The following is a 23,888-nucleotide window of genomic DNA, read 5'->3' as shown; positions in this document are numbered from 1 at the left end:
GAGGAATGACATTATTTGCGGGGATTATGTTTGTAACTTTTGACTTAAAAGTATTCCATATTCGTCTGATCCATAATTGGAGTTTGCAGTTTTCCAGTGAACACTCATTAAAACGGCCACTCTCTGTCTTCGGGGGAGGGGCGTGGTCACAAACAGACTGACAGATCACATGCAGACGGGCAGGCCAGACCCACGCGGAGAAATTTTCATTTTAGACTTTATGACTCATTTTATTTCTCCGTTTCATAAGCGAACTGTTCAACCAGATAGTTATATTTTTATTTACAAAAAAAAGCGGTTACAATTTCAAGCACTTTCAAGCACTATATCCAAAATTCAAGCACTTTTCAAACCTTGAAAGGACAATATTAAAATTCAAGCATTTTCAAGGATTTCCAGCACCCGTACGAACCCTGTCCACAGCATGGCTTTTTTTCTCTCCCCCCTCAGCAGATGACCCCCCTCCCTAAGCCTGGTTCTGCTGGAGGTTTCTTCCTGTTAAAGGGAGTTTTTCCTTCCCACTGTCACCAAGTGCTGCTCATAGGGGGTCGTTTTAACTTTAACAATTTTAAAACTGAATTCAAATTATCTGCACAATCTTAAGGAAAAATCATGTTTCTATTGAAGTAGTTCAACTACAACACTGACATGATTGTGTCCTTCCTGCTTTTACAGTAAAATTATATCTGAGTATTTGGAGCTGCTTTGAGGTTCTGTGTAAACTGGTTGTAATCAGACTGCGTTAATATCAATGTCCATTCACAAATGAGACAAACATGATATTAAAGTTTTATTTAGCTGCACTTATACTGATACAATTTGGCATTTATAGTATAACAAAAACAAAACCTCATATCCCTGAATCAATAAATCAAAACACACCTGAAACATCACACAACAAAAACAACTATAAACACACATTAAATTTGATGCATAATTCTGATAGGAGCATTAAGTCTGACAGAACAAAGGCCAATAAAATATACACATACATATATACATATCACCATCTATCATATCTATCTACAGATATACATATCATTTCAGGACTGTTCATCTATGTCATATAAACTGGGGGTGGGACAAACATAAATGAGGTAATAATATATTACTGCTTTTTTTCGATACCCTCTTTATACACTAAAGTAAAATATTGATCTTTTTATTAAAGATTTATTCTTGAACTCAGTATTTCAAGACTCCTCGTGTTGGTGCTTATTTAAAATCAATAACTGCAAAGTGAACATAAATCACGATCCTTCCGATGGTGCGGTGTTTAACATGTTTACTTAGCAAGAAAAAGGTTGTTGGTTCAATTCCAGCTGGTACCACAGCTCCCCTTTAATCCTGAATCAGGAAGGACGTGAAGGAAAACTACAGTGAGGGAGAGGCTGAAGGAAGCATTCACAGTGAATCATGATAATATTCTCTCACACACACACCCCAGTAAATAAACATCATTCCTAAATACATAATCTTTATCTAAAGCACTGCAGGCACCCACATTATAAAGTTATATAATATAACCTGAGAAATTTCTCATAGAAAAATATTCATGACATCACTGGTTTATTTCTATAAATAAAAGTTATTTAGCTCTTTTGTGTTGTACAGAGTCTTGTGTCCATGTTGTGTTGTGGCTGGAATAAAGAAATGTCTTTATTTCAAAGCAGAAACGTTTCCTCAGGTGTTCAGTGAAGCTGAATCCTCATGAAGTGAAGTTACTTCATTCTGTTTCTCCTGTTCAAAGATTCAGCAATAATTAATGAGGCGTGTTTGGAAAATTAAAAATGCATCAACAAATAGAATCAGTGTGAAAACTACAAATTTAAGGCTTTTTAGAAAAAGCACAAAGATGACTGCAGGCATGTGTGACAGAGATCAGTTATCTTTGCTGCAGTTTAAACCCTCTTTGGTACAATTAGACTAAAGAAAGAAGAAACAACACTGAGCTCAAAGGCTGAAATACAAACTCAACATGAGCTTCACACAAACACAAGGACAGTTTTTTAGAACCACGACTATCTCCACACAAATGTTACTACTCTATAATGTCACCAGTTACACAATTTAAAATCCCTGCAGTTACTTAATCCCCAGGAAATATCAGTTAGATGGTTTCATCATTCTTCATATACATGTCATGGAAGCCATGATTGTGGCTGCACTCTGTTTCTTACAACACAGGAAACAGCAGGTGAGGAGATGTTCACTGTCATAACAATGATTAGTTCAGTTAAAAATAGCAGCAGGCTGCAAAGGCTGCTTTCAGCATCTCTGTTGTTCCCTCTGAGGAGGCTTCACTGAGATAAACCTGTAACCTGGAAACAGTGAACTGCAGGAAGAAGCATCATGTGTAACATGAAGGTGATGGCAGGTTTATACCTGAAGTCTCAGCTGCTGAGTCAGAGCAGCTGAACGGTGCAGAAATGTTTCAAGAACTCAAAATGTCTCAAAGTAGAAAGTTGCAAAAGCACAAGATGATGATAAAAACATGCTGTATGTGGAGTATACAGTGTGTCAGAGAGTCTGCACACTTACCTGGATCAGCTGTGTTTGGCTGGTTATACTTTCATCTGAGGAAGTTGAACCTGAGGAGAAAAAAATACAAAATCATTACCAATGATGAAGGAAACAATGAGTCTGATCTGTTGATGTCAGTGTTACATGCAGACAGGAGGAGTTTCTGTATTTAACAGCATGAACACAAACACAGGACGAGGATCACTGTGTTTATCAGCTGCTTTGATTCAATACCTGAAAGTGTGAAAACCTTCAAAACAAAAACATTTCTGACTCTAAGAATGTTTCTATCTATACTGTAACTATTTAAAATATGGAGTAAAATTCCCTGTTTCCCTGTCAGAACAGTCTTAATGTTAAAATGTGCAGAGCTGACAGGTTGAAGTCATCAGTAAGGATGTGTGCTGGTTCAGAGGACAGATGCAGCTCAGGTGTGAGACTGATGAGCACCTGAGACCACATGGATTAAAATAACGTGCAGTGAGTCCGAGCTCTGGTTTGTTACTGCAGTACTGAACACAGTACACCTGGTTATATTTCTAAGGTTTTTGTTCAGCGCTGTGTAAAGTCTCATTTTTCTATTACTCTGTGGTTTACTGCAAAAAATGTAAATAACTACATGAAGACATGATTTGTACATCTAACAGTCAACTTTGATAGGAGCAAAAATGTAAAATAAAGCCATTAAATCTGCAGCCTTTATTGTCACACAGAGGGGAAATTTAGGTTTATGGGATATAAGAAAAATACTCCAATCCAACTACATTATGCACATCAGACAGACAAACAGACACATACCTGAAAGTCTCTGTAGGGTTGAAGGGTCATTTTCAGGTGGAGTCTTCTTATCTACAAAAAAATAATGAAAAATGAAGAGATGAAAAATTCAGCGCCCAGCTGAGCTGCTCTTCAGTGATGCTGACATTAATTATGAACACATTGCTTACAGTCTGCATTGTTAGCATGCATTTAATTTCAGAGTCTCTGATTCTGCTCAGAATGTAAACTGTACTTATAATGTTGAGGAGACTCAGCTGTAAAAACAATGAAACTCATGTCAGTGGTCACAGCTGTAATAGAAGAACACTGACCCCTCCAGCCCTCACTCCAACTGCTTTACAATCCTCTCTGTTACTTTACCTGCTCTCACTATGATAACACTGTTATATTATAATGACACTGTACTGTTACTGTACGAGGACCTGAAGCTTCTTTCAGTTTGAAATCTGAACAAAGAATCAAAAACTAAAATCATGTTTGGATATTTTGGTCTCTCACCTGTTCTCTTTTTGTAAATAATGAATCCGATCACAGCGACGGCAGCAAGAACGACCACAGCAGCAACCACAGCAATGATCACAGAGAGGGAACCTCCTGCAGATCAGACAACAAACAAAAGGTCAGAAAACGAGCAGAAAACAGTCAGTCAGCCTCTTTGTAGATACAAATATTTGTTCCACTAATTTCTGTTTTCATCCCTACGCTCAAAGTTCTGATATATTTAAATTCTCTTGAATACTTCACCAATAAACTTGAACCTGATCTGTTAACAGTACATGTGCACTAATAAATAATTCCATTAGTTACATAAATACAGAGATTATAACACATGTGAACATATCTGAATATAATAAAAAACTACATTTTGTCTCTAGAGCACTAAAACAAAATAAAATAAATAAAGCTGGTTTCAAATGTAACATTTCAAAGAAAACTAACATGTTCTGGTCAGCAAAGAAAAACTGTGGTGGAAACTTTGAGAAGTATTATAAACTGATGTAAATGAAAACCTGTGAGCTGCATTACAATAAACTGTTTCCCATGTTTGTCTCCTCTGATCTCAGTCTCACCTTCATTGCTCCTGAATCCTGCTTTCTTCAGTTTGGTGGTGATGTTCACACCTGAGAGCTGAAACACACAGCTGTACCTGTCCCAGTCCTCAGATCCAACTGCTGAAAGGTCCAGATCAACACTCATCTGGAAGGTCCCATCATGGTTGGAGAGGATCTCTCCTTTGTGCACACCTTCATGAAGCTCCTCTCCATCTTTCTTCCAGAACATCTCGGCTCTGTGAGGATAGAAACCTGTAGAGTGGCAGGTGATGGGAGAGGAGGAAGACCTCTGGAGGAGAGACACTGAGGGAAGGACTGAGGAATAAAGAGAAACACAGTTTATGGTTTCTGTTTTAACAGCGTGCTATCATTTCTGTTTACTGTAGTCTGAATGTCTTAGACACATATTAATGTACAAACATGTAAAATGTATTTAAGGAAAAGAGTCGGATAAAGAAATAAGAGGTGTGTGAGTGGAGGGAGAAACATTATAAAGAGCTGTGCTGAAGGTTTCTGAATTTAATAAAGAAATAAATGATGATTAACTGGTGAAAAATACATGAGACAGTGACAGAGAGGAAACATGCTAAACTTGGTCATTATTAAGTTGCATTACATAATAAAAATGAGGCAAATTATCGCAGTAAGTCTGTGATTTTACCTGTTCTCGTTAAAGAGCTACTCCCAAAGTTCACATACTTCTTCAGCCACTCAGGACAAATCTGGGTGCAGTAGTTCTTAATCCTGGCTAAATCAGCTTTGCTCCTGTCCAACTTATGTTTGGTGATGAGAGCCTGCTGATTAGGAGCGATCCATGTCTGTGTCTTCAGGTCAAGTGATATGAAGTCCTCTCCATCATAACCATACTGGTCATATCCAGTCACTTCATCTGTCTCATCATCCCACTCACAGCCGTACATCAGCTGTAAAGTGTGAACACCTGAGAGACAAACAGAGGCAGAGACGACAGTGAACCAGACTGAGACTGATCCCACATCAGTGTTTATTCTGATGCACTGTGGTCATATAAGGTTAATGTAACCTGATCTGCACTTCTATGTGTGTAAGACTAACAATAAATGATGATTAACAGCCATATTAAAATGATCAAAGTGGATATAAGGTTTACTATAATTCAGTTTGCATCAAGAGTGTCCTTAGTTTGTGTGGCTGCAGCCTTTATAGTTTTATTATATATATTTATCATTAATTTGACTTTAGTCACATAAACCTCATTAAATCTGTAATCACTGAACATTACTGTGGATCATCTCTCCTGCAGGAAGAGAAAATATGAGCAACTAAACTGTGACAAGCATCTCTTTTCATTGTATGACCTCCAGTTTATTAGAAATGCCAACATAAGTGATGTTCTTCACTCATTAGTGTGTTTATATGACCTGTGGGTAAGTGGGTATGCACTATATGCAATTCATAGTGCTCGGTGTGAAATATCAGTGCTTTCCAGACTGTAGTTCGACTTTACATTCATTCTGAATTATTCTGTTAATAATCTAAATCTGTGATATGAATGAAACTCTAATGTGAATCTGTTTCATACTGAAAAATAAAAACACATTAAGATAAAGAATCAGAGAAAAATGAAACAGAAACAAACCTCCAGTTTGGTTGAAGCGCTGCTTTGCAATTTCAATGCTGGCTTTGAACGTCTGCTGGTGACCCAGAGAGAACGCAGTGTTCCTCTCCCAGTACTGTGGATCCTCTGCTGTGACTTTATTCATCCAGTCCTGTGTGGGCTCTGCTTTCTCTGTGTTGCTGTCATAGTGATAAATCTGAACATCATCAACCATCCCAACAGCCACAAACTCTGGGAAGTTTGGGACTTCAGAGGATCCAGTTAAGAAATACTTCAGAGAGTGGGTCACTGTGGGAACAGTTAATGTGACATCACAGATTTATATTTTTAATGAACACAATAAAAAACTTAGAGCTCATTAAAAATATCCTATAATAATCCTGCTGTCCCCTCAATAAATACCAAATAGAATTATGAATAAATGTTCAGCTCCAGAGTTTATTCTGATTTTTCTGATGATTTTTCTTCAAAACTGTGATTCTGTATTTAACAGAAGTTTGAACCTGTTTTTAAAAACATCTTTTCCTCAGTTTAGTTTTCATCATTAATAGTTTCACATTCATGATGACTTTAGTCCATGATTTCTCCTTCTGTCACACTCGTGTGTTTGAATATAAAGCAGATCCAGTTTCTTCAGTCTGAGGTTTAAATCCAGTGTCGCATGATGTCTCTGTAGTGAGTGTTCTTTTCTTTCACCATCTTTGATGTTACATTTTAGATTAATTGATTTATTTTGATGTGACTGTCCAGCTTTTGGGTTTTCATAGATTTTCTTGATTCATGTAAAACTGCTGTTAAACGTTTTCCTCTGATAGATCATATTATCAGTGAAACCAAAGCTGATGTTAGGGGACTATTAAAAATTATTTTAAGAAAATATGGATTTTATTTTGTAATCAGGTTTGCAGGTGAGTTTTTCAAATTATCAATCAAATTATGGCCCATCTGAATCCATTAGAACACATTTTTGTGCATTTAAACTTAGTGGATCGATTTGTGTTTCTGACGGAGGCTCATTAAGGTTAAACCCTTCTCGTTAGCGCCGCCTGGTGGAGATAATTAAAATACAAAACTGTTTTTCAAACTGCAGCTTCTTCTTACTGATCCTTCAGCAATGATACCGATATTAGCTCATACTGATATATAAACTGTATCGGTGATCAGAGTATCCATCAGCATCCAATACACTTTATATATTCAGTAATAATGAAGCGCAAAAACAAACAAACAAAAACAACTCACACAGTGAATTTACATTCAGGTTGTACTTCGTTATTTATAATATCTGAGCGCATATTGTTCAAACATACAGTGTTCACACACACTGGTGAATCATATTTATATAACACCACAGAGCAGGAGACTTTGGTTCTTTATATGCAGGCTACATATAACAAAAATATACAGAGACATGATTTAATTACGTCTGTAAAATGAAGGATTTGTTCTTTAAACATTCATATAATCTACATGGATACCGTAACTTAATATTTAGCGCACTGGAGCTCTCTGAGGATCAAACGATCCATCGCTTTGTATTTGAAATGGTTTAAGTCTAACATGTAGCACAGACATATAAAAAGACCAAAACATGAATTCCTAACTGACCTGCTGCCGCCTCCTGTACTCCCAGGAGAAGCAGGATCATCAGGATCTTCATTGTGACCTCCGGGATCCAAACTTTTACCTTTTAAGCGTTTCGTTGTCCAGAAAAAAAAAACAGACTCTGCGGTCCCAAACTAAAGGAAGTGAAACAGGAAATACGTCACCATCAGTCTCATCAGAGCCAATAGGAATTAAGGCTGGGACCAAACGTCACTTAAATCTGGGTTAAACTCACACATTGAGGTTATTAACGAAAGCGAAAGTAAAAACGTCCTCGTTTTTAACAGTTGAAGATGAATGGTTAGGGTTAGTTTAATTTATGGTTTATCAATTTTTCCTCTTTTTCAGCTGCGCACATGTAACCAGGCTCAATTACACTGTAACTGGCTGGTCCAAATAAACCTCTTAAACTCTGCGTTGTGTAGTAATGATAGAAGAAGGCTTGTTTATCTTTAAGATGTGAGCCTTTTTATTATCTAGGTAACAACAGAACATATACTGGTCAGGCAGGTTGGCTCAGTACGGGGCAGCTCAAGCACAGCGCTCTACAAAAGAACGGTACATTAAAATGGTACAGAAGTTCGCTAGCTAGCCTAGCCGGTGTTGTGCCAAAGTAGTTATCCCCGACATAAATTGTATCCCCGCCCTGGAGAGCGCGCAGAGGAGGAGGACAAGGAGGCGGAGCCACTTGCCATGCCTTAGGCTTCCTTCCAAAATGTGGGGAATTTTGACGATTATTCTTTTTGCCTACCGAAAACTACAGGGGATACAACTAGCGGAACAAATCAGAGCCGGGCCGGGGGTGGGGCAAATGACCGGGCCCTTTATACCCAAATAATAAACATCATTTTACAACATACACATGCCCAGAACAGTGGGAATGTGTATGTTATGAAGTGCCACTCATCTTAGCTTAGTCCGTAAAAATGCTCCACTTAAGGCCTTTAGGGCCGTTTCACACCGGATGCGTTGCGTAAATGACATGAAATTCCGAATCTTTCGGATGTGAACTTGTCGTGTAACCTACATACACACGGACACGCTGTGTTTTTGCGAATAAATCGCCCTCATAAAACGCACTGTGAAAGAAAGGAAGTCGACATCAAGCGATGATGTAATGAGGTTGTGATGTTTCTAAACAAGAGAAGGAAGAAAGAGAGTTTATGTGTTCATCCAGCTCATAAGAAAGCAGCACAGGGAGAGTTTCATGGTTTGATCCCGGAGCTGAAGCTGCATCACGGATGCTTTCACGCATATTTCAGGATGTCAGTGGGACAGTTTGAGCTCTTGTTGGCAGAGTTGGGATCACATGTGAGGAGGCAGAGGATAATATCAGAAAGCCGACTGACCCGGAGCAGCGTGTAGCTGTGTGTCTGAGGTAAAATATTATGATTTTATTGTTCCATATCACTGTATATTCAGTACATTGGTGCGCGTTTTGAGCTATGACCTCACATGCTGCTAAATGCAGCGCTCTGATTGGTCAGACCTGTTTGTTCAGAAAAATCGAACTTGAACCGAAAAATAAATGCTGCAAATTCGTCCTGTGAAATGACGAGGTTGGTGTGAACGGCTGCGTTAAGAACAGGCGAGTCCGAAAAATGTTTTTAACGCACGAAACATTCGCACGGAATTTATGCGTCCGGTCCTTTACACACCAGACGCACAAACAGATCTGACCAATCAGAGCGCTGCATTTAGCAACATGCGAGTTCATAGCTCAAAACGCGCACCAATGTACTGAATATAGAGCTGGGAACAGTAAACTCATACTATTTTCCTCAGACACACAGCTACACGCTGTTCTAATCCAGTCGGCTTTCTGAAATTATTCTCTGCCTCCTCACATGTGATCCCAACTCTGCCAATAACAACTGCCCACTGACATCCTGAAGTATGCGCCAAAGCGGCCGCGATGCAGCTTCAACTCCTGGATCAAACCATGAAACTCTCCCTGCTGCTGCTTTCTTATGAGTTGGATGAACCCAGAATCTGTTTCTTCCTTCTCTTGTTTAGAAACATCACAACCTCATTACATCATCGTTTGATGTCGACTTCCTTTCTTTCACAGTGCGTTTTATGAGGGCGATTTATTCGCAAAAACGCAGCGCGTCCGGTGTGAAACGGCCTTTAGAGTGAAAATAAAGCCAGTCATGCAGTCCAACATCTTATTCAATATTTTACACCTACTACATCACTAAAGTCAGTCAGTCTTGTAAAGTTTTGAGCAACCATGACTCAGTCCTGACCGTGGCAACCTTTAAAACCCCCGTGTAAAACATGAATGATGGGTGATGTATAGTGGGTTGTATACTGTGCACATTGAGCCATGCATATTGTGATATAATCAAGACAGGGCCCTCCTTCTCCACCTCACCTCGGACGTGACAGAGGCCTGGCTACCTGAAATCTTATTCTCCTCTACTCTCTCCCATCCGAGCCCCCTCTAACCCCGGGCCGGGGGCGTGCCGCCCTCCCAGCCCCTCCAGAAGCTCCGCCCCTGGGGGATACACATTTTATCAGGCTGTTTCTCCGTCTGCCAAAATCTGTGCCCCCTGCTATAATGCACACTTATTGTCCTACCTCATAAAAAATGTGTATCCCCTGTAGTTTTTGGTAGGAAAAAAGAATAATCGCCAAAATTCCCCACATTTTGGAAGGAAGCGTAAAGCATGGCAAGTGGCTCCGCCTCCTTGTCCTCCTCCTCTGCGCGCTCTCCAGGGCGGGGATACAATTTATGTCGGGGATAACTACTTTGGCACGACACCTGTTCATCACGCTATTATATGATTGTTATAGCACTCCACAACTGCAATAATCCACTTAAGGTATTCCGTTAGCAGTTACATCATGTATAGTGGTCATATAATGGCTAGACAGATGTTAATACTTAATAATCATGTACACTGCTGTGCGCTTACAACCCACCTCAGGCTCGTCTCTCATGATCTGGCCACATTACAACATTGCCAGAGGCACTTATCAATTGCCTTTTCAGAGAGGGCGCCATTGAGCCAGTAAACCTCCACATTACAAACTGTGGTTATTATGGCAAGTGGAATCACATACAACATAAACACTGTTACACACGCAGTGTGTGATAATAGTTTTAAAAGAGAAATGTTATTTTTTGTTTGTTTTTATAAAAAAAAAAAAAAATGTTCACACTGTCAGCTCTAAGTAATCCCTGCGTTTCTGTGGTGTGGGGCTCCCTGCATGTTAAAACCTCATGTTAAGTTTCTCAGCAGAAGGCAGAGTGATTGATAAGGGGTTCATTTTAACCAGCTCTTATACAGTTTTGTTTGTGGGAAGCATCATATTCATGTATTCATGCATTCATTGAAGACCTGAACACTGGTTGGTGTTTGTAATGAAACAGTCTCACCTCTGTGAGCCTGAAATTTAACCAAGACTCAAAGAAATAAAACCAAAGCATAATGATTCACAACATGTTGTACACAATCATTAGATCACATCAGCTGTTTACTGTAGATTAAACGCTTGTGCTGGTTTAAATGTTGGACCTGGGGAGCTGAAAACTGCCTGAATAAAGAGAAATATAAAACCACTGTTGATGTTTTAACAGCTGATATTGTTTTAATTTGGTCTAATGTTGGTGTAGAACAGTCTATTTAGATGACATGTTTGTTTATTCAGAAACATGGAGTTCACATCTGTAGTTAATCCAGATGCTGTTCTGCTTCTTGGCTGAGGAAAGTGTCATCATCTACATCTACAAGGTGACATAAGGGGTCTGTATCAAGTTTGACGAGAGCAAGTAAAAATCCAAAGTATCCTACACCTGCAACAAAAACTAAGAAAGTAAAAGTAGCTCTTTGGAGGTATTTCTGTGCAAAGCTAACAGAACCTCATTATATATTATTGTAATAATATAAAATGATATTACATGAGAATACATGACAAAACAAATGTTATTCCAATCTAAATGTTAATCGCTAACTGAGCTTGAATCTGTTCTGTAGGACACAAACTGTGAAAGTGAATTTAAACACAGCTCTGTTCTCTGTGTCCTCCACAGCAGAGGGCGACTGTGGCTCCACACCTGAACACAACCATGAGGATACTCAGGGGTTACAGTGGGATAATCTCCTCTAACTTCCTCTCCTTGCTCAGTAACTCAAATGAGAGTCATGAATAACTCTTGTATTCATCAACAATGTGGAGAGCTCCCCTCTTTGATGGGAATTAAAATCCCAAATAAGCCTCAGTGTGTGTTTTAAAAATGCAAGTTGTGCAGGTGTGCAGCTTCAGCTCCTGTCAGAGTCTGAGTTTCTCTCACAGTTGCCAAAAATGATGCCAAACTGAAAATGTGTAATTTAGACCTTGTTGTATGGAGAAAAGAAGCAGAAGGAGAAAAAAATAAATGATCTGAATCCAGTTTTGGCTCCTTCAGCATTTATTTGGACTGAACCTCTTTGTAATGTCTGTGATTCGCCACCAGGTGTCGTCCTTGAATTCGGTTTACCTTGATGAGTCTTTCCTCCACCTGATGCTGTTCCTGCATGTGTTCAGAGCGGTTTCATTTTTTAGTTTGCAGCAAATTTAGGCCCCAAACACTTGAATTTTTCTACATTAATATCTTCGTACCTTTTTACTCCTGGATTTTAAGCATTAAGGAAAGCACACTCGTCTGTGTCTCCCTGGTTTGTCAGACTCAGAGTTTCTGTCAAAAGTGTCTCAGAGCTGAACTTGATTTCAAAACTTTTTCTTTCCGGTTCCTCCAAAGTCATCGACCTGCCTGTGTGCAGTCAGAGGAGATGCTGTGCAGCTGCTAATACAGATCACAGGATCATTATGTTGACCATAAAATATTCACTGGCTGTGTAACCCATGCTTAAAAGCACCAGTTTGTGAGTGAATGAGAAACACTGATATTAGTCTATTAATTGATGGTCTCCACCTTCTGCTGGAACTCCGTCACATCTTTCTTCTCTTCTTGATTTTCTGAAGAATTTTTTCCTGACAGCTTCAGGCCTCTCTGCCTCTCACTCCTTCCTGCTTCAGCTGCAGTGGCCTTTATGTTCATCCATGGAGCACAGATAACAGATCCACTGCTGACCCGTGCAGCAGAAGATCTTCATCACCATCCACACTGCTACTGTGAGGTTTCTTGGAGGGGGTGATTAGCTTGCATTTTTTAATGCATTATGATGATCCTGGAGGTGCTGCTCACAGTGAGAGACCACTCAGTGCAGACAGGACTTGATGGCTTTCAGCTTCTTCTCAGTACACAAATCACAGGCCACACTTCCAGCCCTCTGCAGCTCCTCCACTACCTCTGCCAGCATGGTGTTTTTCACCAGAGCAGGCCTTGGTGTGAAGGTCTGTCTGTGCTGAGGGCAGCTGTGGGTCTGTTTCTGATCTTTATCCCAGTAGATGTGAACAGTTCATGCAGCAGTTCTCTCTGCAGGGAATAATCACCGGATCCTTCAGCAGATCCAGATCGAACAGCAGACTTTTCCCGGGTCCATCTCCCCTCTCAGACAGTGAGTGTGAACTAGCTTCACTTTCTCACACAAAAAAGCAGCAAATTTAACTGAACAACAGCTGAACTCTTGTATTTGATCTGCTGATATTGATCAACACATAAAATGTTGATCAGATTTATCCAAGTTCCATATTCTTGGAATAGGAGCACCCTGAACAATGAGCATGTGCGCTCTCTGAGTTAAAGATTATTAAAGTAGTTACAATCATAACCTTTATGATCATCACCTGGTTTTAACCATGAGGTGGCCTTGAGACAGCATCAGGTGCTTCCACCTTTGTTTGAGCTTGATTCTGATTTCACTTCCACATTTATGGATTTAGCACCATAATAGTGACGAGATCTTTGGGCCTCTTACTTCACCATTTCTACTGCAAACTAACCCTAACCCTTCCACCCATTCATCATTCAAAAACTCAAAAACCCCTCAAATAAACTGCTTCACTGATTACAATACTTTTTAGATTGCATGTTTGCTCTATATAAGGAAGGCTTTAGGGGCACAGGTGTAGGGAATCAGAGCCAGGAGGAAGCCACACAGTTTTTAAACCATGTGTTGTTGTTGGTTCTGAGGGTTCTGCCCTGTTTTAATCCCCTTTCTCTGTTTTTGGAGCTCACTTTTTATCTCGTCATCATGCAGTCAAGTTTAGTAGCTGTTTTTAAGCTTTAAATGATAAATAAAATGACAGATATCGCACACCTCAGTCTCTTCACCACACCATGATGGAAATGGCTTCAAATTCCCTCAAGTGACCTTCTGGTGGTTGGATTGCCACTACACCTGCCTTTAGTGCTTCCTACACCTTTACTCTTCTTCTTTCAGGTGGCAAAATGTGACGCCTGCAGCCACAAAGGGAAACTAAAGCAGAGGCTTCCATTGCTGGGAGAGGTCAAATACTTCTGTGGCATGAAGTGTCTCCTGCACTTCTGCAGTAACAAGATTCAGATGCTAGTAGTTATAGTTAGGCGGCCCTTTCACACCTAAGGTGTGAAAATCGCACCTAGGTGTAAAAAATGCACTGCGCATGCGTGAAAGGTGTGCGCGTGCGTGATAAAAAAGCCTTGCGCGTGCGTGTGTCCGTGTGCGTTTGCGCATGCGTGTGATAATGACGTATACGGGGCAGTTTAGCGGCGGATTACTAACGTGATTTTTAATGAAAGTATGTTTTTAATGTACAGCGTACAATGAGGAGTGGTACAATGTATTTTTCATTATTAAAACATGGAACGGAGGTCATGTGATCAGCTGTCACGATGATTTTTGTTGTTGTTCCGATGAATGCGCAAAGGATCATGGGAGTTCTCATTTTGGTGTTTATGTGTTTAGTTACAGAATTATCAGCTATGTTTTGCTGCTCTCTCTCATCGATCTTATTAGTGTGAGATGTGAATTGCGTAGGGTGTGTGGTATGGAGGGTATTTATTTAATGAAACACCGTGACCGTGGTGGATGTAGCCGCTAATGGCCTAGCCTCGCCGTGGCGATTTTACAGTACGGAGCCCTGCTCTCTGTGAACAAGTGGGTTCTGTGTGAATCAAAATGCATTTCCTGTATGGAGTCACAGTCATGTGAGTAAGTAATGCAAAGCTAACTCAAATGTCTCTGAGTTTTCTTTCTTTGTTCCACCGTGACGCATGCGCTGTGCGATCCAACAATCGGTCTCACTATCTCTCCCGCATGGCTCTCCTTATTTCCCGGATGTTCATCAAAGAGGTTCAAATTTCACCGCACAGTGGCTAAATAAAAATACAGTGGTAAATAATCTAATATCCGAGCCCACCTGTCGAGCATAAAACAGATAACACAGTGGTTAAATAAAAATACAATGGTGGTTAGGCCAATGTTTGTGTTCACCAGTGGGGGGGTGTTACACTGCATCGTTTACATACAGAACGGAGGATGACCCAGGGCTCACATCAAAAGCTAGCAGATTCAGTCTGAAACCGTACCTTTCACACACACACACACACACACACACACACACACACAAATAATTAAAACAGTGGTCTTACTAAAAGTCTATGCAAATGATAAAATAAATAAATAAAATAAATAATATACTGACATCCACTACAGTTCCCATTAATCAACTCAGCATCATGTCGCATTTTACAACGCCACGATCCGGCGACATCAGATAAAGTTTGCTGCATGTTTAGCGTATTCACATTTCAGCGCTAGTTTCTTAAATCGCTTTGTAGTTATTTTTTAATCTGATTCTCTTTTACCATGCAGTCCCACAGGCTTGCACTGCATGAAAAGTGGGTTTTTCGACAGTTTCTTGTATGTAATATTGACGCGCGCCTTGAGTTTTAGGGCTCTCAGCAGGAGGCTTTGGCCAGAACAGTAAACTGTAGGGAAACTGCCGTGGACTCTCTGTGTCAGTGCTCCCTCAGCTCCCCCCTCTCCTCAGGTCTAGGGCAGGCTCTCATATGTAAAGGAGGTTTCTGTGAGTCATACAAATGCAAATCAAGTACTCACCAGTGGTCACCAATACTCACCAGTGGTCTACCCCTCCCAACAGTTGTAACCAACATATTTTTATTTCTACAGCGAAACTATTCAAACAAGACTAATCTCACAAGAAATCATTCTAATTTATAAATTTGAATTATCTAGTTGGAAATATATTTTTGGAAGTTTTCAGCTTTTGTCCCTTTTTCCAATAAGGCTGTGAGCTTCTGTCTGTGAGCTTCTGTCTGTGAGCCTTTGTCATGGAGTTTTTTGTGAACCCTGAACTTTAGTGGACTGAGGGAGATAAACAAAGGCTATATCTTGATTTTGGTGACACCACAAGCATTATTTTCATTGAAAAGCATACTCAGTTTTCAGTCTAATTCACTGTAACAAAAAGTCTGTCACACCATCATCCTCTCCTGTGCAGTGGCTTCCCAGCTAGCATTGAACATTCAGACAACATCCCATGAACGCTGCTATAAACGTTCAGTGAATGTTCACATGCATCAATGACATTAAAGACTACCAAGGCAGATGGAATACGAAAATGTATAAACTTTTATTTTGCTATACATGGATGTACATAAGAGATATCAGCAAAACCTTCATGAGAAAAATGTAAATGTAAAAAGGTAAATAAAAAAAAAATAAGGAAAATTTTAATGCAACAGTCACCTTCTCAGTTGTCCTGCTTAAACAGACAGTGGATGTGTGAACAACACATCTTCCAGCTCATAGGGGTCATTTTGACTGTTGGGTTTTCTCTGTATTATTGTAGGGTCTTTATCCACAATACAAAGCGCCTTGAGGCGACTGTTTGTTGTGATTTGCTGCTATATAAATAAAATTGAATTCACTTGAAATGAAATGAATTTAATTTCCGTGTGGCAACTTCCTCGCCTGTGATTGGACAATACAGATCACGTGCGGGATCACACTGAGGGTCTGTAGGACCAATCAGTGCCTTCCTTCTCTTCCGTTCAAACTGAATGGCGGTTTTTGTCTACGCTGCTTTCCCGGTACGACAATGGAGGACGTCGTCTATATTTCAACACCCCAGAAGCTCCCTGTGAAAGCGGGCCTCTCTACCGGCCAGCCTCAACCAGCCCCGCTGCAGACGAGAAGACGCTGCTGGCTGCAGTGAGTGGGTTATCGACTCAGTTACTCAAGTTTGTACGAGTGCAACTGAAAGACAACATGGCGTCTATTGTTTAGAGACTCGATGCTCTAACAAAGCCTCACCTACAGAAGGACTCGAGGAAAAGACGGCAGCACGATCCGAAAACTGCGGTAAGACTTGGTCGTTTCTAAAACAAAAAAACTAAGAGTGGAGGAATGGTCACAGTAAGCTGACAGACATATTGTGATTTGGTTTCTTATTTTTATTTCATCTTACAGGAAGCAGTTCGCGGCCTGCATAACTCTGAATCCAATAAAAGCCGGTATGATCCTCTGCAGAGGTAAGAATCAGAAACAAAGCAGCAGTATTCAATGTGTGGAGGAGAGAAGAACTTCAAATGTTTTTACTCTTATTTATTTTCACGTTTTTTTCCACAGACTGTTCGCCTCGCAACGCGAGTGGGTTTCTAATGCGTGGACAGTGATATAATTGTGTGTAAGTCTATTGGTGTTGTATGTTTGTGTGTGTGTTTTTTTGCCTGAATATTGTTTATGTATGCACTGTGTTTACACTGTGTTTATTTACAATGTACAAAAGTGTTTTCCAGCTTCTTGAAAAACCTACAGACGGTTCACCGAACTTCCGCTACAGTCAGCCTCACGGTCCGGAAAAGGCGGCAGCCATTAAAAACTCTGTCGTGCAAGAAGGAAGCCGGTAAGACGTATTGGATTGTTTTGTTGGTCTGCTGTATTTGTGTAGTTAGCTTGGAAATGCAGTTTTATTTTTGGAAAATATTACTTATTGTTTTTTTTAACTTTATATAAAATCTGGCTTCTTCTGAACAACCCAAAATGTCTATAAAAAGCAGTGGCGGCCATGCATTTCACACCTAGGCCTTCAGTAGTGATCCGCCTGAATCACTCCACCCTCAATAACTATTTTATGGCAATAAAAACATCTTTTTGTGCAGAAATGCAGTAGAAAGAGCTGTTGCATCGCAGATTGAGAGCTCATGTAGCCAGAATAAAAGCATTTACCGAAGAAACAAACCCAAGGTGCACAAGTCTCCTTTTACTGCCGCTACAGCTGCGACACATATAAAAATGCATTGATAACAACCTCATAAAATTATTATTAAGAGAGAAACATTTTAGTCATCGTGACCCCGAAATGAAAGTTCCTGCTTGCCCCCCCCCCCAAAAAAGCCAATCTAACAGTCTCTTTAAGATTTCCCTATTATTCTTCACCTTTATGTCGTGGAGCTCCGCTTCCCTGCGCACTTGCTCGCTCAGCTGATCCGCTCTGGTGTCCCCGAATGTTTTGCTTGTAAGTGTCCGGCAGTGCTTTGGTGTCTCGTTGCTGCCTTGGTTAGGCAAGTCAAATTTACAAACCCAGTGTGGCTCCAAACACCATGTCGATCAGTGGCAAACAACAAGCACTCCCAGCAATACAATTTGCAGTGTTCCTCGGGGCCTGTGAGCCAGTGCTACCGCTCGTAATTAGTTGACTGAAAGTGGTGGACACATCCTTTTCCCGGTTGTGACAGGCTTGCTAGCTTCGGAGTTGCCCGACCTTTCTTAATGATGTCCAGCTTTTCTTGAAAAGTCCGTCTTGAAAATGGCTTTGACAATAAATCTGCAACCAAATCCATTTCTTCTCCTCCTTCAGCCATTGTGGGTTGACAAAACAGCTATAAAATCAACACAACCATATTTTTGCTTGTGCAGATCGCTACAGATGCAGTTTGCTAGCTCTGGCTAGTACACTGACTATCCAATCAAAGTGTATGAATATGCTGACGTTACCATACGCCTGCTAGAGGGCCTCGGTGTTGCCAACTCATAATCTGATTGGTTGATCAAACTGTTTGATCGACGATATTTTTGTGCTACAGGGCCCGCAGAACTGATTATGAAGGCCTCCAGGCAGATTTCTTTGACCCTGGCAACAAATGATGGCTGAAATGTGATTGGTTAAATGCTTTAATATGAAAATACACGTCTGGAAACAGCGCGACCACAGGAAAAGCTGTGAAAGGAACCGTACAAACCATTTGGAATAATTTAACAAGTATTGATGGACAGGATATAATTAACACCAGTCTGTGATTCAGATATTTTTTAGGCCAGCAGAGAAGGCCTTGCAGGCCCTGACGGCCCACCACTGCACTGCATCACCTTTTTAATAAAAAGGTGATGCAGTGCAGGTGAAAATAATTAACATTGAATGTTTATAGTTTTAGCAGCTGTAACATTTGGGACCTAAAGATAAAAAATGTATAATCAGTTTAAAGGTGCCTCAAGGGTTAATGACCAAAATCACTGAAGTACTTTTATCAGTGTTAAATGTTTTCAAAGTACTTGTTCATTTGTCTTTTATTCACAGGATGCAGGAGTTGGTACTTTGTCACATAACCATTGTTTTTGGTGACAAAGATGGGCTGATTATTTTTTTTTTTTGCATTCAGGGTCTTATCTGCTATGTGTACATTCAAAGTCAAGAGACTCAAACTTTCAGTGTAGTTTCCTGATTTTTCACAATATTTCATTTAGTTTCATAATGACTTAATGTGTGCTCTGTGTCAACAGCTGCTGGAGGCGAGGACGAGTGACCTGGCAGTGAAGGAGGTTGCCTTCTGGGACGGTGTCACCACTGACCTCATGTTGGATGAGGAGGATGGCGTCTCAGAGGGCGTATCGGGCTGGATTAAGACCCCCAAGCTTCCCCAGCCAGGAGCTCAGTGACCTCTGAGCCAAACTGCAAGACTGACTAGAAGCTCACCCTAAATACAACGCCGTGCACCATAAGTGTTTGTATGCTGGACCATGCTCTGAGAGAAAGCCACCACCACATGGCCCAGAAGTAGCAAAGCATTATATGTCATAATGTTTTTGTTTTCTTTATATATATAGATTATATGATGTGTGTGTGTGTGTGTATGTGCATATTGCTTTATAAATAAAACAAAAAAAAATATTCAAACTTGTGCCTCACAATTTGTTTCTCTTAATTGAATTCCTTTTAGTTGAGGTTATTAGCATGGCATGAATACAACATAACATACAAGGTATATCACAGAAATAATAATTAAAAATAATTTTTATTACTGGGTTATTATTTATTAGGGAGGGGCTTACCCAGGCCTGTCTTTATAAAGGCCAATGGGGGGACAGATCTACCAACCAATCACATGTGAATACTGAACTGTGATGTCATTTTTATCATCCAATGAGTGAGAAGCCACGTGGGTCTCTTGCCGCTGCTTGGGCTTGCAGCTGCTTTTCATATGTAAAGTGGAGTCGTTAACACCTCGCGCCTGCCGGCTCCCCCCGTACCTCTACCCCCCCGCTGCTTCTGGTGGTACGTAAACGACCATATCTGTCTCAGGCGAACGAATATGCACTGCCCCGTATGCTGACGAAAGCTGACGATAACTAGGTGCGCCCGCGTCAGTATACGGGGACGGATATGCCTCTTTTCGTGCAGTGACAGTTCAACACCTACCCCCCACATTCACAAATCCTACCAATACAGACATACCCCCCTCCCCATCACTTCTCCCCCCATCAGCTCAGGACTATCCCTTCACAGCACCCCCCCATGCCTGCAGTCTTGTGTGTGATTTAAACTATGTTTTTAACTCACACGGTATAACCGCAAGGATTTTATTTTGCTCATGAATGGATCTACTGTATACCAACTTTTCATCAGTAGACTATACCAAAGAAATATGTGTCTCTCCACTAAATCCCCCAAAGTTTTTTTTTTATAGGAATAAAAGGCCTATGAATTTACCGCTGTTTTAATTCCTTTCACGCCAAACCATCATGAGTTATGTTTGAGTAAATTAACCATGTATTTTCAGAGCCTACATCAGTGGTAAGGGGAATCTGAAACTAAGTTAGATAAAAATAATGCAGTTGCACGAGGGTTGTAGGGGTCATACTTACATCATACCTGATAGAGGAATACCAGACTCATGTAGTTGAAGAAACAATTTTAAAACATTTTATTTAACAAGATACGGTCACACGTATTTTGTTGTAACCACAAGTTTATTCTGTAGTGAAGATCATAAAACTTTTTTTTTTTTTTTTTACATGTGTACAGTATCAGTTTTAATGATCAGATACACATGAACAGATGTGTTTAATCTGACAAGAAAAAGGTGAAAAGAATCGTTAGTTTGCACATATTGTAGGTGGGGGAAAAAAAAGAGCAGTAAGTCCTTTTTTCTTTTTTGGAACACAAAAACTATAAATTTTAACCCGTACACAAAACGCTGTATCACTCCTGCTTTTATGAACATTTATCCCATCACATATCACAAAAAACAACATAAGACATTGTCATGATATTAGTTTCTATTGTATATCTAGAGTTACGGTAGTTCGGTTGTATGGCCACTGGGGGCACTAGGAACTGAAGAGGGTCAGACAAGGAGAAGAAGAAGTTGGTTTTGGGGTTGTTGTGAGACGTGGCTATGGTGGAATAAAAGATGGAGGCTCCTCCTTGACTGCGATCTCTGGTGTCGTTCCTCACAACATGACATGGTGTCAGAACTAAGGACTTTACGCCTACTCGGAGAGCACGATGGCAAAGTTTGGACCTCCAGAGCCGTTTGATTTTACGCAGCCTGCGGAGTGGCCGATATGGCGGCAGAGATTCTCCCGTTTCAGAGTCGCGTCGAAACTCAACAAGAAGAGCGGCGAAGTGCAGGTAAATTCGCTCCTGTACTCTATGGGGAGGGATGCCGAACCTATTTATGGCTCTTTCATGTTTCCCGCTGCAACAGAGGCCATGCCACATCCAGAGTATGAGTTCGCTCTAGTGATACAGAAGTTTGACGAACACTTTGTTCCGAAAAGAAACGTCATCCATGACCGCGCCTGTTTTCACAAAAGGAGTCAGCGGGCCGGAGAGACAGTGGAAGCTTTCGTGCGGAGCCTATACGAGCTCGCGCAGCACTGCGAGTTTGGTGCGGGGAAGGACGAACAGATTCGGGACAGGATCGTCATCGGAATAATAGATAAAGAGATTTCCCAAAGGCTCCAATTAGAGGCGGACCTGACTCTGGAGAAAGCCATCCAGCTTGCATGTCAGAGCGAACAGGTGAAGCAGCAAAGTGCAGAGCGCGTGGAAACTACAGTGAATGAGGTGAGACAGAAACAGTTCAGCAGCACAAAGAGAAACTATGACAAACCACGGCAGCCACAAGCACAGAAATATAGCGAAAATAAACAGAACTGCCAGAGATGCAATAGGATGCATGACAAAAAAGAAAACTGCTCGGCCCGAAACAAAAGATGCAGAAAGTGCAACAAGATGGTACATTTCGAGGCTGCATGTAAAACTAAAATGCTAAAGGAAGTAAGAGCCGAAGCTGTTATGGACTCAGATGAGGATTCGTTTTTTATTGGCGAACTGTTCCTAAGAGCAATGGTAAAGTCAAATGTCATTGAGGAGCCAGATTCAGATACTGAATGGGACATTGAACTACTGGTGAATGGCAGCCTGGTGGATTTTAAAATCGACACTGGTGCAGATACCACGGTTATGACAGAAGCTACCTTTAACAATCTACAGCAAAAACCAAAACTGAGCAAGTCCAGATCAACAGTGTACAGCCCAGGTGGGAAGGTCAGATGCGTGGGCAAGTTCCTCGCCACCACTTCATACAAAGGTCAGAGATACCAGTACTGGATTACAGTTATTAAAGGACAGTTTGTCGGTAACCTATTGGGCAGGACAGTGGCAAGGCGCATGGGACTGGTCAAACGAGTCAATGCTATTGGTAGTGATTATATCCCAGGTGATGTGTTTGGGGAAATAGGACTCCTGAACTGCGATCCCGTTAAAATCGAGCTGACTGAGGAGGCAATTCCCTACAGCGTCACTACGCCACGCAGAGTTCCTTTTCCCCTCCTCCCTAAAGTTGAGAAGGAGCTGAAGCGCATGCTCAGTCTGGGGATTATTGAGGAGGTTACTGAACTGACAGACTGGTGTGCCCCAATGGTGCCTGTTCCAAACGCAACAAGGAAGAGGTCAGAGTGTGCGTAGATTTAAAGCGCTTGAACAAGGGAGTGAAACGTGAACGTTACATTTTGCCTACACTAGATGACATAACACCTAAGCTGGCCAAGGCCAAGGTTTTCTCCACTCTGGATGCCTCTAGTGGGTTCTGGCAAATTCCGTTGGACCCCAGCTGCCAAAGACTGACCACATTCATCACCCCAATGGGCCGTTTTTGCTTCAAACGCCTGCCGTTCGGGATTACATCAGCTCCTGAGATCTTCCAACGGCTGATGGGTAATCTGCTCAAAGATCTGGAGGGGACCGTTGTTGTGATGGACGACATCCTGGTTTATGGATCTACTAAGGAGCAGCATGATCACCGTCTGGAGGTGGTTTTGCAGGCAGTCAAAGCGTCGGGTCTCAGGCTGAATAGAGCCAAGTGCCACTTTGGGAAAACTGAACTGCAGTTCTTTGGACACATAATTAGCGCAGATGGTGTGAAGCCTGATGAGAGCAAAGTGGACGCTATTGCCAAGATGCCCCGCCCTTCAAACGTGGAGCAGCTGCGGCAAGTGCTTGGACTAGTTAACTATGTTGGTAAATTTCTGCCAGGCCTGTCCACTGTGCTGTATCCACTGACTAACTTGCTCAGGAAAGAGACTGTATGGGTTTGGGGTGAGCCCCAGGAGCGAGCGTTCAACAAGGCCAAAGCAATGCTCATAGCAGCACCAGCCCTTTGCTACTATGATGCCAACATACCAACAGTGGTCAGCGCTGACGCCAGCAGCTATGGCCTCGGTGCTGCCCTGTTACAAGACCATGATAGAGAGCTGCGGCCCGTTGCCTTTTGCTCACGCACACTCACTGATGCGGAGAAGAGGTATTCACAGATCAAAAAGGAGTGTCTGGCGTGTGTCTGGGCCTGTGAACGTTTCGCCCGCTACATCCAAGGGATGGGCCATGTCAGATTACAAACCGACCACAAGCCACTGGTGCCATTGATTAACTCATACGACCTTGACAAAACACCACTAAGATGCCAGAGACTACTTATGCGTCTTATGAGATTCAGTGTCACGGCAGAACATGTTCCTGGTAAGCAGCTCGTTGTCGCTGACACACTTTCTAGAAACCCATTGGAAAACAGTCACGTGCCGGAAACCGAAACACAGGTAAAGGCATATGTCAACACTATGGTGGCTAGCAAACCAATTAAGTCACCCAAGCTG

At 41.3% G+C, this 23,888-nt stretch overlaps 1 protein-coding gene across 2 annotated transcripts; it reads right to left on the bottom strand.

The window, feature by feature from the left end:
• Positions 1-777: 777 nt before the first annotated feature.
• On the bottom strand, positions 778-7,701 carry LOC115787931 (H-2 class I histocompatibility antigen, Q9 alpha chain-like). Of its 2 annotated transcripts, XM_030740731.1 has the most exons (8): positions 7,561-7,701; positions 5,974-6,240; positions 5,017-5,295; positions 4,374-4,670; positions 3,802-3,897; positions 3,322-3,372; positions 2,542-2,591; positions 778-1,740 (listed from the first exon to the last, which is right to left on the bottom strand). In XM_030740731.1, exons 1-8 carry the CDS (start codon positions 7,610-7,612, stop codon positions 1,684-1,686), a joined length of 1,149 nt encoding a protein of 382 aa, XP_030596591.1. In that variant the 5' UTR covers positions 7,613-7,701; the 3' UTR covers positions 778-1,683. The 2 variants fall into 2 exon arrangements, with proteins under 2 accessions (XP_030596591.1, XP_030596592.1); XM_030740732.1 differs by lacking the exon at positions 2,542-2,591.
• Positions 7,702-23,888: the final 16,187 nt, after the last annotated feature.

This window comes from Archocentrus centrarchus, chromosome 11 (assembly GCF_007364275.1).
Source record: "Archocentrus centrarchus isolate MPI-CPG fArcCen1 chromosome 11, fArcCen1, whole genome shotgun sequence".
NCBI classification, from domain to species: domain Eukaryota; kingdom Metazoa; phylum Chordata; class Actinopteri; order Cichliformes; family Cichlidae; genus Archocentrus; species Archocentrus centrarchus.
Note: the sequence above shows the minus strand (reverse complement) of the source record. Positions and strands in the feature narration are given on the sequence as shown.